This window comes from Parus major, chromosome Z (genome assembly GCF_001522545.3).
Source record: "Parus major isolate Abel chromosome Z, Parus_major1.1, whole genome shotgun sequence".
NCBI classification, from domain to species: Eukaryota; Metazoa; Chordata; class Aves; order Passeriformes; family Paridae; genus Parus; species Parus major.
The window spans coordinates 1,995,156-2,015,496 of NC_031799.1; the positions used below are offsets into that span (position 1 = coordinate 1,995,156).

Here is a 20,341-nt window from a genome sequence, read left to right on the forward strand (position 1 = left end):
CCCTGTCTCCTCTGTCCCTGTCCCTCTGTCCCTGTGTCCCTGTCCCCGTGTCCCTGTGTCCCTGTACCTCTGTGCCTGTGTCCCTGTCCCCGGGTCCCTGTCCCTTTATCTCTCTTTTCCTGTGTCCCTGTGTCCTTGTCCCCATGTCCCTGTATCTCTGTCCCTCTGTCCCTCTGCCCCTGTCCTCCTGTGTCCCTGTCCCCGTGTCCCTATCCCTGTGTCCCTGTATCCCTGTCCCTGTCCCCGTGTTCCTGTGTCTCTGTATCACCACATCTCTGTGTCCCTGTGTCCTTGTGTCCCCATGTCCGTGTTCCCATGTCCATGCACCTGTGTCCCTGTGTGCCTGTGCCCCTGTGTCCATCTGTCCCTGTGTCCTTGTGTCCCTATGTTCCCGTCCCTGGGCACCTGTGATCCTGTGTCTCTATGTCACCACGTCTCCGTGTCCCTGTGTCCTCGTGTCCCTGTCTGCTGATGTGCCTGTGTCCCTATGTCCCTATGTCCCTGTGTGCCCGTGTCCCCATGCTACAGTGTCTCTATGTTCCTGTCTCTGTATCTGTGTCCCTGTGTGTCCATGTCCCTGCCACTGTGTCCCTGTGTCACTGTTTGCCTGTGCCTGTGTCTGTGTGTCACTGGGCCACCATCGCTGTCCCTTGTGTCACTGTGTCACTGTCACTGGGCGCCTATGTCCCTGGCCCTGTGTCAGTGGCACTGTGTCACCCTGTCCCTGTCCACCTGTGTCTCTGCCTCTGTCCCTGTGTCAGTGTCACTGTGTCTCTGTGTCCCTGTGTCCACCTGTGTCTGTGTGCCTGTGTCCCTGTCCCTGTGTCAGTGTCTCTGTGTCTCTGTGTCCCTGTGTCCCTGTGTCCCTGTGTCCCTGTGTCCCTGTCCCTATGTCAGTGTCCCTGTGTCCCTGTGTCCCTGTCCCTATGTCAGTGTCATTGTGTCTCTGTGTCCCTGTGTCCACCTGTGTCTGTGTGCCTGTGTCCCTGTCCCTGTGTCAGTGTCACTGTGTCTATGTCCACTTGTGTCTGTATGCCTCTGTTCCACCTGTGTCCCTGAGTCTCTTGTCACTGTCCCTATGTCCCTGTGTCACCAGCTCTGTGTCACTGCCCCTGTGTCACTGTCAGTGTCCCTGTCACTATCACTGTCCCTGTCACTCGGTAACAGTCACTGTCACTGTGTCCCTGTCCCTATCACTGTCCCTTGTCACTGACTGTCCCTGTCAGTGTCACACACACCCACCAGCACCCCTCACACACTTGGAGCACATTCTCCCCTGGACACCGATCCTGGTGATCCTGCGCTCCCTGAGACCACAGAATCCCGGGATCTCTGGGTTTGGAAGGCACACCTGGAGACCGAAGCCCCTCGGACTGTGTGCGGGAAGCATGCTATGCCATCAGAGTGACACTGTAATGCCGTCTTTAATGATAGTAATGCACATTTTAATCACTGTATTGCACACTTAAACTTTGTAGTGCTCTCGTTAAACACTGTCCTGTTCTGCACCCCTGTCCTGCACAGTGCAGATGTCGTCCCTGAGACTCAGAAAAGTGGCAGGAAATAATTTCAGCATGGTCCATGAATCCTGATCAGGGCTAGGAACACCTGGGAAATTCAAGAGTTAAGCATGCACCGTAGATCTGCTCGTGGCACAGACTCAGTCCAGGGCTGGTAGCACGGAAAATTGAGGGAAATTTACCTGCACCACCACCCAAATCATGTGCATTGGCTCGGGAAAAGCAGACATCATGCCACCTCAGAAGCATTTACCACAACAGGAGAGATGAAGAGATTCAGCTAGAAGCAGAACCACGCATTCAGGAATCCAGGATTATTTTTTTAAACCGCTACTTTGCGAGGTACTTCCCACCAAATATGTAAAAACAAAGCGTCCCATCAGGGAAGGTGAACGCATTATTTGTGGTGTCAGCATGAAGGAAATCACTAAAAAAATCTGTACAAAGACAAAACCTTCTCCGTGCTGGGGAAGAATCCAGAGCCCGCTCGGATTTCTTACGCGGCTTGAAACATCAACCTTCATCACTCAGCTGGCTGGAGGGGGAGAAAATCCAGAAGCTGTATTTCCAGGGAACAATGTGCTTTGGAGGCACGGCTCCTGAAAGAAAGACACCCGGAGGACACCACGCAGCTCACAGGCGTTGGGAGCAGGCGGTGCAGTTTTGGACGGAGTACAGGAAAGCATAAGGACATGGGCGAGGGCGGTGAGCATCTGCCTTGGGTTTGCAGGAAGAGTGATACACGGGAAGGAGCTCCAAGACTCCACGGCTGAAAGAATCGGCAGGCTGGAGGCTTTACAAAAGAGAGGGAAAGGAATTCTAAGTGTTTCAAGTACCGAGGAATCAGTAAACTGAGCGGGGAGACACCAGTGATCTGTAAATGTCTGAGTGAAGCAAGTGGCATCAAGGGAGAAGGCTGGGGATACATTAATGATTTTAAAGGGGTGAAATTACAGAAGGGCATGTCTAAGCTGAGAATCCGTGTGGAAAGCTTTTGAATGGAGAGCCACAGGCTGGAAAATCGTCTCCCTAAGGGAAGTGGTGAAAGCTTTATTGCCTGAGATTTTAAATGCCAGATTAGGGGAAATACCAGGGGACTCATTCTGAAACATCAGAGAGATTGGGTTGAAAGATTAGGAAGCGAATAGGAAAGGCTGGAGGTGGTGCTGGCTCCAGGAATTTTGGGAGTACAGTCCAGCACATCTTCTGGGCTCCTCTGGCTCCATATTATCGCTCTCTGACTGTGTCTGCCAAGAGTGCAATGATTTCAGCGTTAGTTACCCCACAAGGACGTGATAAGAACTCCTCCATCAGGAAGAAATGTGGTTGAGCAAAGGGAATCTTGGCGCTTCCCCAAAGACAATGGGAGGAAATCAGCTCAGTGCTGGAGCACAACCCTGAGCCACATTCTCTTGTCAAAGTAAAAGTTGGTTGTGATTTTGCCTCATAAAGGTCTTCCAGGCCCTCCTCTGTCCCTGCTCCCTTCTCTTTCCCAGCCCCAGGCCAAAAGTTTCCCTCTGGCTGCAGATTGAAGAATGACTTTTCAAAAGCCCATCTCCGAGGCATCCATAGGCACATTGCTAACCCTATCCTCTGCAAAGGAAGCTTCACTTTCCAAGCAACATTAAACACCTATTTTCCAAGACTCTGAAATCACAAATGTGCTGCTGATACCCAGCCAAGCCATCCCCCTGCTTCTCTTGAGGTCACCCAAGCTCCCCTGCAGCCACAGCAGTGGCCAAACAGGGAGCATGGAAAAGGTGTCCAGAACCACCAGAGTGTTCATCCATCCCTGAAGTACAGCTAGCATCTCCTTGTGAAGGAAAAGAAATAAAACATTTCCTCTCTGCTAGGTTTTATCAGCCAACATAATCCAATTAACCAGCACAGCTGCTTCATTAGCATTAGAGGCGGATTTATCAAGGGGCTAGAGGAAGCATTTATTAGATTAGTTTGTCATTTTGGAGTTGCTGGATGTTTTTTTTATTAGGTTTTACACAGTTCAGGACAGTGCAATGCTGAAGGACTTCAAGGCAGAGGGAGGCAGCACCATGTCCTCCCATGTAGGTGCTACCTGGCAAAGACAGAAGGAATCAGAAGTCTTACTTTAAACACACTCGAATTGGTAAAGCCTCTGCTTACTCACAGAGGAGCAAATTAGGAGAAATATTTGTGTAGCAGAAATATTTATCAATTGGAGGAGCAGAAACACAGCCAAGTATTGAAATTCTTTAGAGAAATGAGCATTTAACAAAATAAGAAATGTTTCTGAAGTTAATTGAAGTTACTAAGAGTGGCTGCCTGCTTGGAGGCAAAGTGAAGGATTTCCTGCAAGGTCACACAGACCAGGATCACTATTGTTTCACTGCTGACCCTGTATTTTAAAAATTCAAAGAATAGCTTATAAATACAAAACACTTCCCAGACCTTTAAGACCTATTCAGTTCTAAATGTAATTTGAAAGATCTTTTACACACTTGTCATTTGACACAAAAAATTTTGCTTATAAGTACCCAGAACAGCACTGAGTATCAAGATATTTAGAGTGCTTTACTGGAGAAGGTACCAAATGCAACCAACTTACTTTTAAAAGAAATCTTGAAACTTTTAATATTTTTAGTTATTTTTAATCAAAGTTCCATCTTAATATCCTACATCTACCAAAGGATTTGTATAGATAAAAGAAGATTTTTTTTTTTATACTTTCAGTCAAAGGAAGACTGGAAAAGAACCACAATGAAATGTTTGCAACAGATGGAATATTTCTATAGTACTAGCCAAAAGATACAGTCAAAAGAGATTCCATCCACACCTTTTGATTCAAGGCTTTTTAAGTATAAAGATATACATGTCAGCTTAGAAGCCCTAAATTTGCCTGATGGATTCTGCATTTTTCTAGCATTTTACCTTAATTATTCTTGGTTTAGCATCTAAATGTTTTCTTTTAAATAGATCCACAATACTTTGCTAGTTTGCAGATTATTTTTTTTTTCTAAAGCAGTTATTATTTTGCATATTGGCCTAATAAGAACAGTATGTCAATTTGTGGTTAAATGCGTATGAGTTTTCACTTGAGGCTGAGCCCCATTTTTCACAGCTAGTTCATAATTTTAATTCCTCTATATTTTTTTGTTTTTGTTGTTTGTTTGGGGATTTTTTGAGGATTTTCTGGTTTCTTTTCTGGTGAAATTCCTCATGATTTCCAGGTGGAGGAATTGAGCACAGGGCAATAAAACATGAACACCTTTTTACACATTGTTGGGAAAATGCAGTCTGCAGCTCAGCCTGGCCCTGCACCTGCTCTCATCTTGCAGGTGTTAACACAGGTGTCTCCAAAACTCAGTCTGAGAGCTCAGAGTGGAGCAGGTGATGGGCCCTGCAGGGACACTGAAGCAGCAGAGGCCTCCCCACCCTCATGTCCCTCTCAGATGGATGATTATTATGCAACAGCCAAAGGTCCAGCTGGCAGCCACCCGCTGTGACCCCCGTGGAAACATTCAACAGCTGCCAGGGCAGAGGGGGAAGCCCAGAATCAGGGGTTTTCTCAGCCAGCCTGATGTGCTCCTGTCTCAGCAGAACTTCAGCAAGCTGGTCCTCCTCTGGCATCCCATCCCCACCTGGGAAAAGCTCGTCTGTCCCAAAACACCATAAGGAGAGGGCTCCCCATGCAAAACCAAAGAGCTAAGAAACCTTTCCAAAGGGCTCCACAAATCTCGTTGATTTGCCTTTTCCCAATTTCCATCACGAGCTGAGCAGTTGGACCTGACAGCTGTCCTCTGATTTACGCTGCGTGCACTGGGGACGGCTCAGCTGTGACACACGGCTCGGATGCAGCTGCTGGGGATTTTTTTTTCCCTGCTTGAGTTTCCAGTGCTAGGAAGCAACACGTGGCTGTGTTTGGGCAGCTCTCCAGACAGTCTGGCCCTGCTGCTCTCTAGATTCAGGCTCTTCACATGCTGTGAAATATCAGCAGCCGGGGAAGCGGTGCAGCTGCTCCGCAGGCATGGGGAGAACAGCCCCAGGCTTCACAACCAGCCCAGCACTTCAGGATGAGGTGGAGCTATGGAAGTGCCACAGTCCCCAGGAAATCCTCCCAAGCCTGGAGTTATGGTTACATGTGTGAGATAAAAAGTCTGCTAATCTTAGCCAACTAAGTCTTGAGGCTCTCATTAAAAATGAGGGCTGGTAGCACCCTCAAGCCCCATCTATCCCATCTTTGTATCCCAAAGCATGATCAACACTCCCTCACATTTAAAACACTCAAGCAAATAATTTCTAACCTGCTTTTAAGAGCTTCCACTTATTAAAATTCCTTAATTGCCAGGTTATGACCTCCAGTGCCTTGAACTGGTTTTCTTACACCATTCTTTGATGTCTACCCAGCCATGTTCTGATGTCTTCCAAGACTACAATTTCCCCTACCACAACAGGAGAAGCAGATTATATTCTTGTTCTTTCCAGATTCAAACACCATTCCCATGGCTTTTGTGTGGGTTTTACTCATAAGCAGTAGTTGTACCTGTAATCATACCTGCACTAGGGTGCCTGCTCCAAACTTCACATCAGCTACCTCTGGAGGTAATTTCTCTTGAGCCAGTTTAGCCCATGAATTTTCCACTTGCTTTTGCCCTCGTTTCCTACCCCAGAAGGAGATAAAGGCAACTCACCCTTTCCTCACAGCTTGATTTAAACACCTGGAACTAAACTCCTTCTGCTGTATGAAAGAAGCTGGAGATTCCCATGGATCGTGGCCCACTGGGCATCCCTCAATTCTTCCCCATCAAAGAAAAAAAACAGAGGACAGAGATCACACTTGTGGTATTTTATTGACACCAGTGTAATTTTGAATCTCTCTTCCTGCAGATCGGTGGAAAATCAACTTTTGCACTGAAGCAGCAGCTGTCATGGCCATAATCTCTTGCAACTCCAATTGCAAACAGATTGTCACTGAGAGCACCACTATTTGCCTGGATGCTTCCCAGGACAAACAGGCCCATGCTCAATGTCCTCAGGTGCTACCACTATTTCCAGATGTTGCTTTTTCCCAATCAACAGGAGATGTGCTGATTTTCAGCTTTGGTACCAAACAGCTTCTAAGAGCTGGAGTGCGCAAAATGCTTCTGAAAGTGCGGAAGGCTGGTGTGGTGTGGAAGTAACAGAGCTCAGGGAACCCTCATGGAAGATCACATTTGAGGTAGAATTGTTAAGGTCAATCTGACTTCAAAACCATCATGTCCTAGAATGGTTCTGCAAGATCTAGAAAGGTCTTACTGTGTGGTTTATTTTTGGTTTTAAAAATATGCCTGCACTATCCACAGAGCTGCTTTACAGGTGTGTATCACAGAGGAAAAAATAACTTGTAAAGACAAGAGGAAGTGTGGAGATTATTTAATGAAAAGTAGGTGAAGTTTACAAGCACAAGGCCAACAGAGAGAAGAACACAGCAGGAAGCTGCCAAGGTACAGTAAGAGTTCTGAAATGCATTGCTATGTACAAGTAGGCAACAGAAGGAAAAACATGTTCCACATAGGCCACTTGAGGTGAACTGGGGCTTGCTGGGCTATATCTTCTCAAAAGGCAGAGCCTGGACCTCCCTTGTTAACTCTTCTTCCAAGGCTTTCTACCGGGAGAGAAAACCAAGAGGAATCAGGGACCACGAGACAGTTTCTAGACAGTGCTGGTAAACAAACACATCTGCAGTGACCAAACCCTGGGAGGCTGTCAGCAGTGATGGGTTAACCCCTGTGCTGAGCTGGACGGATCTGTCACTGCAAAGGGCAGACAGCCACAGGGAGACCTCCAAATGAAGGGCTGGGCAAGCTCAGCTGCCTCTACTCTGTGCCCCAATGTGATTTTGGACACCTCCCAGCTCACAGGTCCTCCCCAAAGGTGAGTGTTCTGATCTCAGAACAGCCTCAGGCTGGGAAGGGGAGCTTATACTCCTGAATCAAAAATAAGTGGCGTACCAACTCTGGCAGTCTCACCTGGAAATGTGCAAAATACTCTCACCTCCCTGTGATTTTTGATCACAGGTTTAAAGCTTACCACCTGTGCTTTATGAGCAAGCAGGCAGTAGCCCAAAGGAATGAAAACATGTATTCCCAAAGTATTCCCAAAGGAATGTTTTATGGGGCTCAAATATGGCCCAGCTCACACAGGAAAGCTATGTATGAACTTCCCAAACAGCTTTATGGTGTTTGGCTCAACAGCTACATGGCAGATTACACAAGCATGGAGGAAATGGGCACTTTGTTTTACAGGGGAAGGTCCCCATCGCAGTCTACAAGGCAGCTAAAATTGGCTGTTGACTAAAATATGGCCCCTGGAACCCTCGCAGAGCTCAGGAAGAGCAAGGGAGCTTCTGACACCTACACTGAGCGAATAAACATTCCAATGGGCAAAATTCATGGTGATATAGCTACCTAATCCACACTGTGCCCTACTGCCTTTGCAGCTCAGACATCACTCCACCAGTCCCCCTGATCAGTACCTACAACTTCTGCCTCACCAAATTTCCCTATGAGAACATTAAGACTACAGTCTAAGGTGGGTAAATCTGTAATCAATAAATACATGTAGCTCCTGAAAAGATAAAAAAACTCTTACAAGTTCTTTTCTCGCTTCTTCAACCTTCACTCGTGCCAGGGGAATGCTCTAATGAGAGAAAACGGCATAAAAATCAGTTCTTCACCAGGAAACAAGAGTCCCTGAACCTTTATAAATAGAGTCTAATGATGAGCCTCAGGTGAATTAATGGACGATTAATGAAGTTTTATCTACACACTTCACATGCAGAAGGTTGCAGAAGTTTTAACTGCCATTAAAAGCCTAGTATTGGTTTGGTTTGGGCAATCATGCATTTTTCAAAATGCTGCAGGAGGGAACCGGAGAACCTACTCGCATTTGAACTTCCTGTTCCACTTGAGGGAAGGAAGAAGCTGCCTCTTGGAGGAAGATGGATTAAACAGAGCAGCAGTCCCACTTTTCTACCCACAGCCTCTTTTTTTTTTTTTCTAGGAACAAGACATCGGTGTTTGTATGAAACTTGCATTTTCATAGAGCTGAATACCCAGCACCCTCAAGAGAAACCAAAGAAAATGATGGAACAGCCAGTTCAGGGGACAAAACCTACATTTGGCTATTTCTTCAGGATCCTTAAAATCCTGTTCAGAGCTCCAAACTCTGCACCACGTGCTGTGTCCACCATACCGACAGCCCAATGACAGTTACAGCTAAAGTACTGGTAAACCTCAAAAAGTTGGTTAGACTAGGGGATGCCTTTTCGTCCATATTTCTTTCTCCAATTTCTAGATAATTCACCTGAATACTAATTTACCCAGCAAATCTGTCTACTTTGTTAGAAAAAAAGTTTGCCTGACACAGAAACTTAATTTCTTGGCTTTGATTAATAAATAGAGATTAAGTCTTTGGTTTGCATCATTAACAGACCTGTAGGACATCTATCTGTTCACCAAAACCATCACAACTATATCCTTTACATTCTGAAGTCCACTAAAATTAACCTGATGGCAAATACAATGTAACAGTGGAATAAATAGTTACAAGAGGTAAATCATGGTAGGATGCCACTTCATTCTTCAATGGCTCAATTTCTTTCTCCAGTGCAGCCAGTTCCTGCAGAGAGAGCAAAGCAGACCATATTATAGCGAATTACTTGTAGAACTGATGGAAATGAATGAGATAGATCCACAGTTATCTACAGCATTTCAGAATTTGAGAGCTTTCATCCCATCCATGTATAAAACACATGGAAGACTGAAGTTTTGCACATACAGCAGCAAAAAGACTCTCCCTTATGCTTATCAAGGCGAAGCAATTTCTCTCTGGGGCTGCAAATTGAGTACCTTCCACAGTTCTGAACTCTTTTCAAATAATGCAAGTTAAATAAAAAAGATTAAGTCATTTGTGCTGTCCATTTCACTGATGTCTTGGCAAAGCAGTTCTATGAATGTCAGAGTCAAACCTTACCTTATGCTTGGGCTCTAGAAGATGACAAGCTTAAAAAATTTGCCTGTGGCTTTTTGGATGCAAAATTCCAACAAGAATTAGTTCTGGTCAGTACCTCCTGTAACACTGGGCAATGTGAGCACTGCCACCCAGTGCTGATTGGTGAGAACCACAACACAGAAATCAGGAAAACTATTTTCACTGCTCCACTTGGAAACATAGAGAAAAAGATAGCTAAAGTAATGAGGAGAAGACTGAATTCCCACTACATTAATAGCAAAAATGAAGATGTGTTGAATGCATAGCACAAAGCTGTAAAATCTGTAGTTTCTAACTCAAGAAATGTGCTTTTTCTTTAGCATGTGTTCCACTAGGCCTACCATACTATTGAAAAATGTTACATTTAAAGACACAACAAAAAAATTAGCACTCAGTGGTTCAGAATTTGGGTTTCACTTGTCCTTATCCCCTTGAAGTGTTTTGAAGAGATTTATTTCACACAAAATAAAAAGACTCACATGTGTCATTCTATCAAGAAACTGCAATACACAAGTAGCCATTGAATGGGATATAGTCCACAGAATATCCACTGTGTTTATAACAGACCAGAAATAAAGGATGCAGATCTGTTTTCAGTGGCAGGGAGTTTATTCTGTGGAAATTCTCCAGTAGAATGTCTACTCTCTAGGAGAATGTACACTCTCTAGGAGACACAAACCCACCCAAAAGAGCCCAGTTTGTCTACAGGTTCAATCCATCCACAGGATTTGTATTTGTGCTTCCTTTGGCCATTAAGATTTGTTCAAGCAACCAAAAAGCAAGCTACAACTCCTGAAAGCACCCCACAAGCAAGCCTGGCCTGTCCCACTGTAAAAACATCCCTCTTGTACCCAAAAACCTACCTCAGACGATTTCATGAGTGCCTCATGTGTCAGGGATTGGTCCATCCCCATGGCAACAAGCTTTTCCTGCAAAGAGGAAAGGTCACAAAGTGCAACAAGAAGAAGAAAGATTTCACCATTTCCTTCTGTTTTTATCTAAACAAGCAGAGAAGAACGCAGGTAGTTCACAGCAGAAATGTGTGGCAATTTGAGCCACAACTATAGCTGGTGTATAAAATGAGGTGCTGCTAAAATTTGTATTAAGAATAACAAGTCTTTCCTAAAGAGTAGTGGGAGAAGGGCACATGGCAAAGCTGAAGAAAGGCTTCTCAGGAAAATGTCAACTCTAATACAACACTTTTCATTTCGTATTTGTCAAGGTATCAGACAGCATCCAAGCATTAAATGAGGCATTCACACGTCCTTCATCATTTAGTGAAGGTGAAGGAGCTGGCAGTACAACTTCTGCTTTCTGCATTTGGTCATCCTTTCTTTTCAAAAAATGGGTCATATTCATTATTTTGAGACACAATTTACCACAGTGAATCAGCTGCTCTCTGTGTTCTCTTGTAGGACAGTAGCTCACAAGCACCACCAGGTAATCCCAGCTAACAGAGTTTCCCAGGGAATGAGGAGAGAGCACTGTACTGATCACAGGATATGCTGAGAAGAGATCAGCAGGGACAACTGAACACTGGACTATATTTACACATGTTGTCCTGTTAGTCCAAGAGTCCCCAGTCCTGGAGTTTAGGAAGCTTATGGAATGTCTCTGTAACTACAAATATGGGCTCAACAAACCACACCTGTATCATCTCATTGCAGTGTCTTGTAGGAATTTCTTCCACCTACCTCAGCATCATTGATCCTTATTTTTAGATCCACAGATTTATTTTCCAGGAACTTCAAGTCCTTTAATTGAATCTCAGCTTCAGCCTTTTCTGCTTCCTGAGATTCCTTTAATTTTTCAATATCCCTTAAAAAAATACAGAAAGAAAAAACTGTTACATTCAAAGATATATCAGTATACAAATACTGTTACTTACCTACGCTAAAGCTAAACCCTGAAATACAACCAACACAAGAAAGAAAAAAATGGAGAAAACCTCGTATTTCCCTGTGAGATTTTCCAGTAGAATCATACACAGCTGTTACTTTCAGAACCCCACAGACCAGGGAAAAGAGTGGGAAAAGGGAAAGCCATTAAGCCTAAAAGCAAAGGGTAAAAGTATTGTGCATAATTCTCTGACTCACTTAGAGACCTGTTACATGTGCTAAACCTCAGATCAAGGGGAGGCAAATCTGCACAAAGCATATGGGAATCTCTTCTACACGCCAAACTACCACTTTAAAAGAACAAAAAAACACCTCACAAATAATTAGACTGGAAGGGAGATGTGGACAGCATCTGGGCCAACCTCTGCTCAAAGCTGCGGTTGATCTTGCTGGCAAAGCACTTCAGACTATAGCCTTCAGGGAATGGACTTGACACTGATTTTTTTTTTAGAGTTATTGCTATTATTACTATTATCTTCTACACAGTGGTTAAGGGAACTTCTTAACTGGGAATGGTTTTTGTTTTGCCTCCCTCAGTCTGACTACAGAGCCCATGATAAATGTGCTGAGCAAATCAGATTTGTCTTCAACCTCAGACAAAAGCAACTGGTGGAAGCTGCAAACTCGTATCTGAAAACTGCTTGTAGATCACTTTTGCTTTAAAATAATGGGGTTTGGTGCTTTCCCAGATCTCTTTTGATTACTGAAAGTATCCATAACACATGGGTTTTGATAGATACTTCCAAATACTTTGAACTGGAGATGTGTCAAACCCCCAAAAATTCAGTTACCCTTGCTAGTTATCACAACCGATGTTGCCCAAGACAGAGATCACTGGTATTACTTTAATCTTTCCCTCTTCCTCATCTGTTACTCACTCCTCTAACTTCTTTTCCATCATCAGTGCTGAAGTTAGCTTTTTTGTGAGGGTGTTCAATTCCAGTTCCAGTTCTTCGTTTTCTGATTTTGTTTCATACAATTCCGAGGTCATCTTATTGATGGCACTGTAGAAGCTGGTGAGGAGAGAATCAATGTGAATGCTTAGGAGGAGGCTTTTCTGAAAGTCACAGTTAATGTTATTCTTCTCTGCACACTTTACATGAATGACTTAATTTCCTCCTGATGTTATGGAAGGAGTAAATTACAGTAAGACATTAATGGAATTTGATTTCTGTAACTAACACAGATTTCCACATGGAAGGGAAAACAGCCCAGCAACCTGAGTAAGTGAACAACAACTGGCACTGTGATGAATAAAACCATTGGGTTTGAAACCACCATGTGCTCCACTCCCAGCTTGCTCCACTGCCCGTGAGAGAAACTGTATTCAGTCCCTGAAGATACATGGTCACAAGATGTGCCCAGCAGCATCTGAGTCCCTTCCTCTTCCCAAGTGTCCCAAAGTTCTTACCCCTCCAGCTCAGGAAGAGAGCTGTAAGAATCAAGACCCTAAATATCACATAAAAATTGGATTCCAAGGCAGATTTTTGCCTCTTCTTTGCTGCAAGTGCTGCAGTGTCATGGGCCAAAGCCATGATAGGGAGAGAGGTCCAAGGAGACCAGACTAACAGATGCCATTTCTCCATGGCAGAGGGAATCTCCTCACATGAACTGAGGCCACATGAGACAGACAAGCATGACGAGCTGAGACTAGAAGACAAGTCACAGTTCCTCAGTCTCCGCTTAAGCAGTATGAACACTGCTTGGGGGACCTGGCACAGCAGTCCAAATGGTAGCAGCCTGCAGCCACTGACCACAAAAGCATGAAAAATAGAGGAGAGATTTAACTCCATCCCAGTCCTTCTCAGGCTTCAGACTATTCCTGTGCTGGGATAACCTAGAGCTAGCATGTGGGAATACAGCTAGAAAACAGGACTCAAAGTACTACTGAACTCATTACAGAAGTGGATGTGCTAGCTTCAATGGACCACAAGCCCTGGCAAGCTAAGGCAGAACCCTGAATGAGGAGGAGATAACGGTGTGCTTGGTATGCTTTGTTTGAGACAAATCATGCAGGACTGTTCATGTCTGTGCAGGGCTATGATTTAGCAATGCTACTAAGAAACATAATTGTTTCTAATTTTAGCTATAGCGGAAATGGCTTCACTGATGCAAATCATGGAGACTCTGTCTCATCAATCGCCCGACACCAGCACATTGTGTTCAGTTTCCATGCACCCCAAAGCTGCCCAAGGGGTGAAAAATAAGCCTGACAAGTAAGATTCCTAGTGTCAAGTTTGAAGCTGCTGATGTGAAAAAACAAAGGAAAACAGCACAGACCATTACCATGAATGCAGAGTGTGAAGCCCTACCTGGTAAGAGACGTGTCCTCCACTTTGAGTTCCATTGCACTTTCTACCAGATCAGTGAGGTCTGTGATGGCTTCTAGGGACAGACTGCCTTCAGAGAGACCCAAGCCTTCTCCAAGAATATCCTGCCAGTACTTAGCTGGAAAATATACACAACCCAAAGTACTGATTTTTTTAAATATTGCTTTTCTTTTATGGAACTTTCCAAAGCTAGAACCCAATCCCACACCAGGAACTTGGCTACCTACCTGTTGTTGAGGGAAAAAGACACTTTAAAAAAAGGCTTAAATATGCCCAACTATTGCCACATATCCATTTATCAAACAAATTCAGTGTATAATGGGAGAAAGCACTACTCCACTCCCTCCCTGACCAGCCTGTCTGACATCAGACAAACAAGAGCTCACCACTGTGCTACAGCAATGAGCACATGCTGGTCATCTCTCCACAAAGCTCAGCCTGAGCCTTGTTCATGGCAGACTGTCCTGGGGTGGCTTTATGATACTGGTATCCCCAATCGTCTGGTTTATGTTATATATTAAGTTCTGCACCTTTAAGACTGGTTCTGAGAGTGAAGTGGGGGAAGAAGAAGGGCATGATTTGTGTTGAGGAAAAACATCACTCCCCCGCATCCTGCTCCTGGACTGCAGTGTCCGCAGCATAAACAGACAGCGGGACAGAGCTTCTCTTTTATTGCTAGTTAGTTTTTAGCTAGGTTAGGCAGAGGAGTTCCCTGATTTTTCCACTTCTCTCCAATGAAATCTCTTTTTCCTGAACCAGTTGGCAGAGGGGCTGTTTGAATTTTGCTTTTCTGGGGGAACCCCATTTGGAGGTTCTCTCCTAAATTTGCCCTAAACCAAGACACAGACCCAGGAAGTCTGTCTCCATCTTTTTTTTGTTTGGTGGCAAGGCACTTGAAGGAACAAAAAACCAAACAAGTTTTCTTACAAAAAACACCTTCATGTGTACTATGCCAGCCTTTACAAAGAAAAGGCTTTTCCTGAGAAAAGCCTGGGAAGGGACAGTCCTTTATTATGTAGGCTAAAAACATACTATGGTCCTCTGAATCACTCACTTGCTCAAGAAAAATCCAAACAAAACATAAAATAGTCACTCTAGGCAGCTTCAGCACAACTTAATCACCTTGATGTTGTTTCAGGTTCCTCCAGGGAGCCTCCTCTTTAACAGTGGCTTAACACCAGTTCAGATTCTTGAATGAGCTGCAGAGACAATTCCCTCTCTATCCAGGCAATATTTCCATCCTGTGCTATCCAGTCCAGCTGACTATGAGGTTTTAGCAATTAACCTGTTTGTCCACATTTACAAGATGGTTTAAAAAATTGTCCTTGACCTATCTCATGACACAGTAAATTTAGCTGAAAGGAAGTGTGTGATGCATTATAGTAAAAAGTGCATCAGAAAAAAAAGCTGAGTCTGTTTCAATTACATATTATTTTATATATATCTAAGTTTTTAACAAATACAATCTTCAGGATCAGTCAGAAAAGCCTAGCTTTGATGGAACTGAGAGATGAAGCTTCAAACTCACCTTCTTCTTCGTATTTGGCTGTCCGGTCCTTCATGTCCTCTATCAGCAATGTAACGTCGTTGTCTCTCTCTTCATTGCACTCCATAACTTCATGCAAAATATCCACCGTCCTTTCATTCACCTCATACTCTGGAATAGGCATATCCCCATATATTTTCTTTAGCCATAAGGTAACCTGCCAGAGAAGGTAGACAAAAGACAATCATGTGAAATGACAGAAAATAGCTGATAGATGCAAAAAACGTAAACAAATGCAAACTCTGCATTCTTGAAGGGTACCTCCTACATCAGTCCAGGAGTACTGGGTGGGAAAAGGGAAGAAAAATTCCTTTCCCTCTTCTTTAAACATATTCTGTGGTCCAGAAGACTACATTGTATCTCTTTTAGTCTCCAGCATTTCTTTGTGCACCTGCTTATCAAAATGTGATAAAACTGTTTATTCACATAACCTGTTGTCTACAGACACAGCAATAACCCAAGAGATGTTGAATGGGTGTTTGGAAAACTGGTGAACACTGTGTTAAAGCGTGTGAGATAAAAGTGTCCAAGCCATCACTGGGAACACTCTCTGCAGGAGAGTGGGAGAGAGTCACCACAATGTGCAGGCACAAACCTTGCAAAGCAGTTTCATCGAAAACAAGGTCAGAAATAAGAGATCAACACAGTGCTCTCACGTAGGGCTGTGATTCTGGAATGATAGAATTGTTTGGGCTGGAAAAGCCCTCCAGGATCATCAAGTCCGACCATTCCCCCAGCACTGCCCAGGCCACCACTGACCCATGCCCTCAGGTGCCACACTCATACAGCTTTTAAATCCCTCCAGGGATGGGGACTGCACCACTGCCCTGGGCAGCTGTGCCAGGGCTGGGCAGCCCTCTGAGCGAAGAAATTTTCCCCTAATATCCAACCAAATTAGAATAGAAAGGTTAGATTGCGACCAATAATAAATGAAGAACATGGAAGCGTTAAGACCATAAACTCTTACATAAACCTGCCTAATAAACCTGACAGAGAATGGAAGCAGCCGTATAATTTTAAAAGTTTGTGGGGTTTTTTTCCCTAGCATCTCTTTCCTCATCCCGCTGCCGTGCCCGCTCCTCAGCGACCTACACAAGCAGCAACGGAGAAAACCACCGCACGCTTCGGCGCAAACAGCACGAACGATATGTGTGTGTGTGTGTGCGTAGGGAAACTGTGATGAGAGAAAGCGAGCCCCCCCCGGCCCCCGTTACCCGTATGAGCTTCTCCTCAAAGGGATCGCGGGCTTCCTCCGGCGCCGCCGCTGCCGCCATGCCGCCCGGAGCCTGACGGGAGCGGGCGCCTGAGGGGCGGGCCGGCGGGAGTGGGGTACAACGGAGGTGGGAAAAGTAGTCCTGAGAAAGCGTTAAAGGGTGAATCGGGATGCTAAACAGTCTGAATCGAGTCGTCTCTTAGTTAAGGGAATATGTTAAGAAACGCCAAGCGAACCCAAACAACCGCAAAAAGAAACATAAGAGATGCAAGAGGAAGACAGCGATAAGTACGGCAGAAAGTCGTCTGGTGGTGCTGGTGCCAGCGGCTGGACAGGAGCCCAGGGGTGCCCAGGTGGGCAAGAGGCCAGTGGCCCCTGGGCTGTGCCAGCCAGGTGTGACACAGCCCCAGGGCAGGGCCCGTCCCCTGTGCCGGCGCTGCTGAGGCACCTCCAGTGCTGGGACAGCTCTGGGCCCCTCAGCACAGGAGAGACACCGAGGGGCTGGAGCGTGTCCAGGGCAGGGAACGGAGCTGGGGAAGGGGCTGGAGCCCCAGGAGCGGCTGAGGGAGCTGGGAAAGGGGCTCAGACTGGAGAAAAGGAGGCTCAGGGGGCCCTTGTGGCTCTGCACAACTCCCTGCCAGGAGGGGACAGCCGGGGGGGTCGGGCTGTGCTGCCAGGGAACAGGGACAGGAGGAGAGGGAACGGCCTCAGGCTGGGCCAGAGCACGTTTAGATCGGGTATTCAGAAAATTGTTTTCACGAAAAAGGGTGTCAAGCCCGGGGGAGTGATGGTTTGGGGTTTTTTTTCAGGCACTTTTGATTTCCGAAATAATCAGCATGGGAAGAACTGCTGAAGAATCACATTTGGTACAACACATGCCAAAATAGCTGAGGATTTTTCAATTAACCTTTTAAATTCCCAGAAGGGGAATCCACTGGAATCTGTGGCTTTACTGACCTCTCTGGATTACCAGAGGGACCGACCACGCTGTGCCTGAGTTTCAGCACTTTCTCACTGCCTGACCAAGTCCTGTCTCACATATGGGACATAAAATCACCCCCAGCTTCAAACTGAGGGGGATTGTGCCCCTGTGCCCCTGTGCTGAGGTGAGACCCCACCTGCAGAGCTGCCCCAGCCCTGGGCAACACCAGCACAAGGACGTGGAGCTGCTGGAGCCAGCCCAGAGGAGGCCACGCAGCTGCTGCCAGGGCTGGAGCCCCTCTGCTCTGGAGCCAGGCTGGGAGAGCTGGGGCTGCTCCCCTGCACAAGAGAAGGCTCCAGGGAGAGCTGAGAGCCCCTGGCAGGGCCTAAAGGGGCTCCAGGAGAGCTGCCCAGGGACTGGGGACAAGGCCTGCAGGGACAGCACCCAGGCAATGGCTTCCCAGTGCCAGAGGGCAGGCCCAGCTGGGATATTGGGAAGGAATTCCTGGCTGCTCTGGCCCAGGTTGGACATAGCTTGGTGTGGTGTCCAACCCTTTAGGGGAATGGAGCATCCAAGATTTATTGTGGTCAAAAGGAGCAACCAAAGTCAGAGAGCTCCCAAAAGTTTCACAAGTTAAAATACACACTTGATATGGAAATTAATGTTAATCTCTGACCTCCTCATATATGCTCATGGCAGTGGGTTTTGAATAAAGGGCTAGGATGACAGGGAAGGAAGCAGGATTAAAGAGGGGAGAGAGGAAGAAAGTGATCATCAGGCTTGGCTCAAGTATTGATCCAGCTGGGTAAGTGTCGAGGGTCCTGGGGTACCTGTACATATGGTCTTGGTGGGGGAACCTTTTATAGATGAGTTTCCTTGCCCTGGAGGTAACTTTCTCACATTCTATGCAAATTTATCATCAGCAGTTCATTCTTCAAGACCCTTCTGGAAATGGGTTGGAGGGCTTCAGGGGTGTCTGGTAGTCTTGATTTCCTGTACAGTCCTAGACTGCTTCTCGGCTTTATTCCTGTGCTGTGTTTGAGCCCAGGAACTAGAATGTTTGTTCCAGAAAAATGCTGCCCTGTCTCTGAACGGTGCCTTCTCCAATCACATTTTGTTCCTATTCACAGCTATGTTTTTACCAACAAACCTTGATGGTTACCAACAATCCTTGGTTGGCTCCAGTTATCCAGCTATTGGAGTCTGAGGCACACAACAACCTCTTCTTTTATATTTGGGGCAACCAGATTTAATCCATTAAACAGATAGCAGCTAACAAGCAAGCTCTGAGTGATGTCCATGTGTTAAGAGAAAACAAACTGCTGGTGGAATTGCCTTGTCAAGGTTTAGGGCTTGATATGCTTCAATGATCTCAGACCTTGGGGGAGGTTAACAAAGCCTGGGAAGGAAGGATGTACCACTGATAGTGGGCACAGAGAATGCAGAGTTTACAGGCCACAGGGACATCTGCTTGAACTTCGAAGATGAGGAAGAAACTAAAAAAGTGAACACAGCATCCATGCTGAAATCAGCTCTAACTGTAAACAGTAATTCTGGCAGGGGGAATCTGCAACAACTGATCCAAAAAAACCCCTAACCCAAGAGAAGAGAAAGACTGAGAAACAACAGAATCATTAACCAATAGAATACTAATAAATAAGAGAACTATGTAACACCTAGCCAGTGATTGCTAGTTCCTGTGTATGCTAAAATATATAAATGGTGAAGTGTTTTGATAGTTCTGGAATAACACTGAGCACCCAGGCTTGCAAAACCCTGCAATAAATAATCAATGTCTCTTTTGTGTGTCTAATTATTGGCTTATTGCACAACAGGTAAGTAATCAAATTTTTGCAGACAGCATTGTCACTGACCCATCCCTTTCCCTACCCATGCTAGTGAGCCCCCCCCAGATTTGCACCCCCCAGGATTAAATCAGTAGCTGTAGCAGAACAACTATGATTAAGCAGCTGCATATTGTGAGTATTGTATGCTTGGCTGACATTTTTAAGGAAATTGAGATGATTCCAGGAGACATGGTCTGTTTGGATGAGAGCCACAAGGACTGAAGTCAGCAGGGCTGCACAGTATCTTGGAGAAGAGTAATTCTGGCAGTGGAAGATTGTGGCCAGCATCTCATTGACACCAACTCAAAACAGATTAAATAAAAGGAGAAGCGAGAGATCTAACTACCAAAGAAGAGCCTGAGTGGCAATTAATTGAAGTTGTGGTTAATAGAACGGTACTAAGTAACAGAGAAGTTATGCAATTTGTAACCAGTGAATGCTGACGCCTTCGGATGTTGAAATGTATAAAGAGTAACGTTTGGATGATGGGTATCCTAGACACCGAGCCAGCTGCTCTGTGGTAACTAGAAAAAGAGATAGAAATTCCAGGCCTCGGTGAAATGGTGCTGCACACCGAGGAATGAGCCCGCGGGGTAACAACACTGCTGTCCCTGAGTCTGTCCCTGTCTCTGCCTGTCCTTATCCCCGTCCTCTTCCGTGCCCCAGTCCCTACCTTTGTCCCTGTTCTTTCCCGTGCTCCTGCTGTTGTCCCTACCCACGTCCCCGTCCCTCTTCGTGCCCTTGTACTTGTCCCTGTTCCTTTCCGTACTCCTGCCCTTGTCCCTGTCCCCGCCTCAGTTCCTGTCCGTATATTCCTTCCCGTGTCCCGTCTCCGGTCCTCCCTCACTCCCCGCCCCTTCCGCCCGCTCAGGGCCATTTCAAGGATACCTCCCTCAGCGGGCATTTTTTTCTAAAAAGCTCTTTTAGGTATTTTGTAATGATTTACATTATTTTTATTGCATATTCTACATATTTGTGCGTAGACATATGGATGGATAGATACACACACACATATACAAATCAGGGGCACGGGAAGCAGTTCCCGCGCGCCCCGCCCC

The 20,341-nt window shown here is 45.6% G+C and overlaps 1 protein-coding gene across 3 annotated transcripts; it reads right to left on the bottom strand.

Annotated features, from left to right (window-relative positions):
- Positions 1–6,327: 6,327 nt before the first annotated feature.
- Positions 6,328–20,175, bottom strand: HAUS1 (HAUS augmin like complex subunit 1). 3 transcript variants are annotated; one of them, XM_015653575.2, is made up of 9 exons: positions 19,957–20,175; positions 15,284–15,458; positions 13,738–13,873; positions 12,304–12,438; positions 11,222–11,345; positions 10,391–10,456; positions 9,084–9,155; positions 8,127–8,174; positions 6,328–7,140 (listed from the first exon to the last, which is right to left on the bottom strand). In XM_015653575.2, exons 1-9 carry the CDS (start codon positions 20,158–20,160, stop codon positions 7,081–7,083), a joined length of 1,020 nt encoding a protein of 339 aa, XP_015509061.1. In that variant the 5' UTR covers positions 20,161–20,175; the 3' UTR covers positions 6,328–7,080. The 3 variants fall into 3 exon arrangements, with proteins under 3 accessions (XP_015509061.1, XP_015509062.1, XP_015509063.1); XM_015653576.3 differs by lacking the exon at positions 19,957–20,175 and adding an exon at positions 16,516–16,616 and having other exon boundaries at positions 6,892–7,140; XM_015653577.3 differs by lacking the exon at positions 19,957–20,175 and adding an exon at positions 15,563–15,661 and having other exon boundaries at positions 6,892–7,140.
- Positions 20,176–20,341: the final 166 nt, after the last annotated feature.

What these genes read in the sequence shown, in the direction of transcription:
- HAUS1 (XM_015653575.2), bottom strand. Translation starts at nt 20,160, where the DNA reads ATGGCCCTGAGCGGGCGGAAGGGGCGGGGAGTGAGGGAGGACCGGAGA. An exon ending in TAAGGATCAATGATGCTGAG is followed by an intron (nt 10,457 to 11,221) that starts GTAGGTGGAAGA and finishes TCCTCTTTGCAG; the next exon opens with GAAAAGCTTGTTGCCATGGG. An exon ending in CACTCATGAAATCGTCTGAG is followed by an intron (nt 9,156 to 10,390) that starts GTAGGTTTTTGG and finishes CTCTCTCTGCAG; the next exon opens with GAACTGGCTGCACTGGAGAA.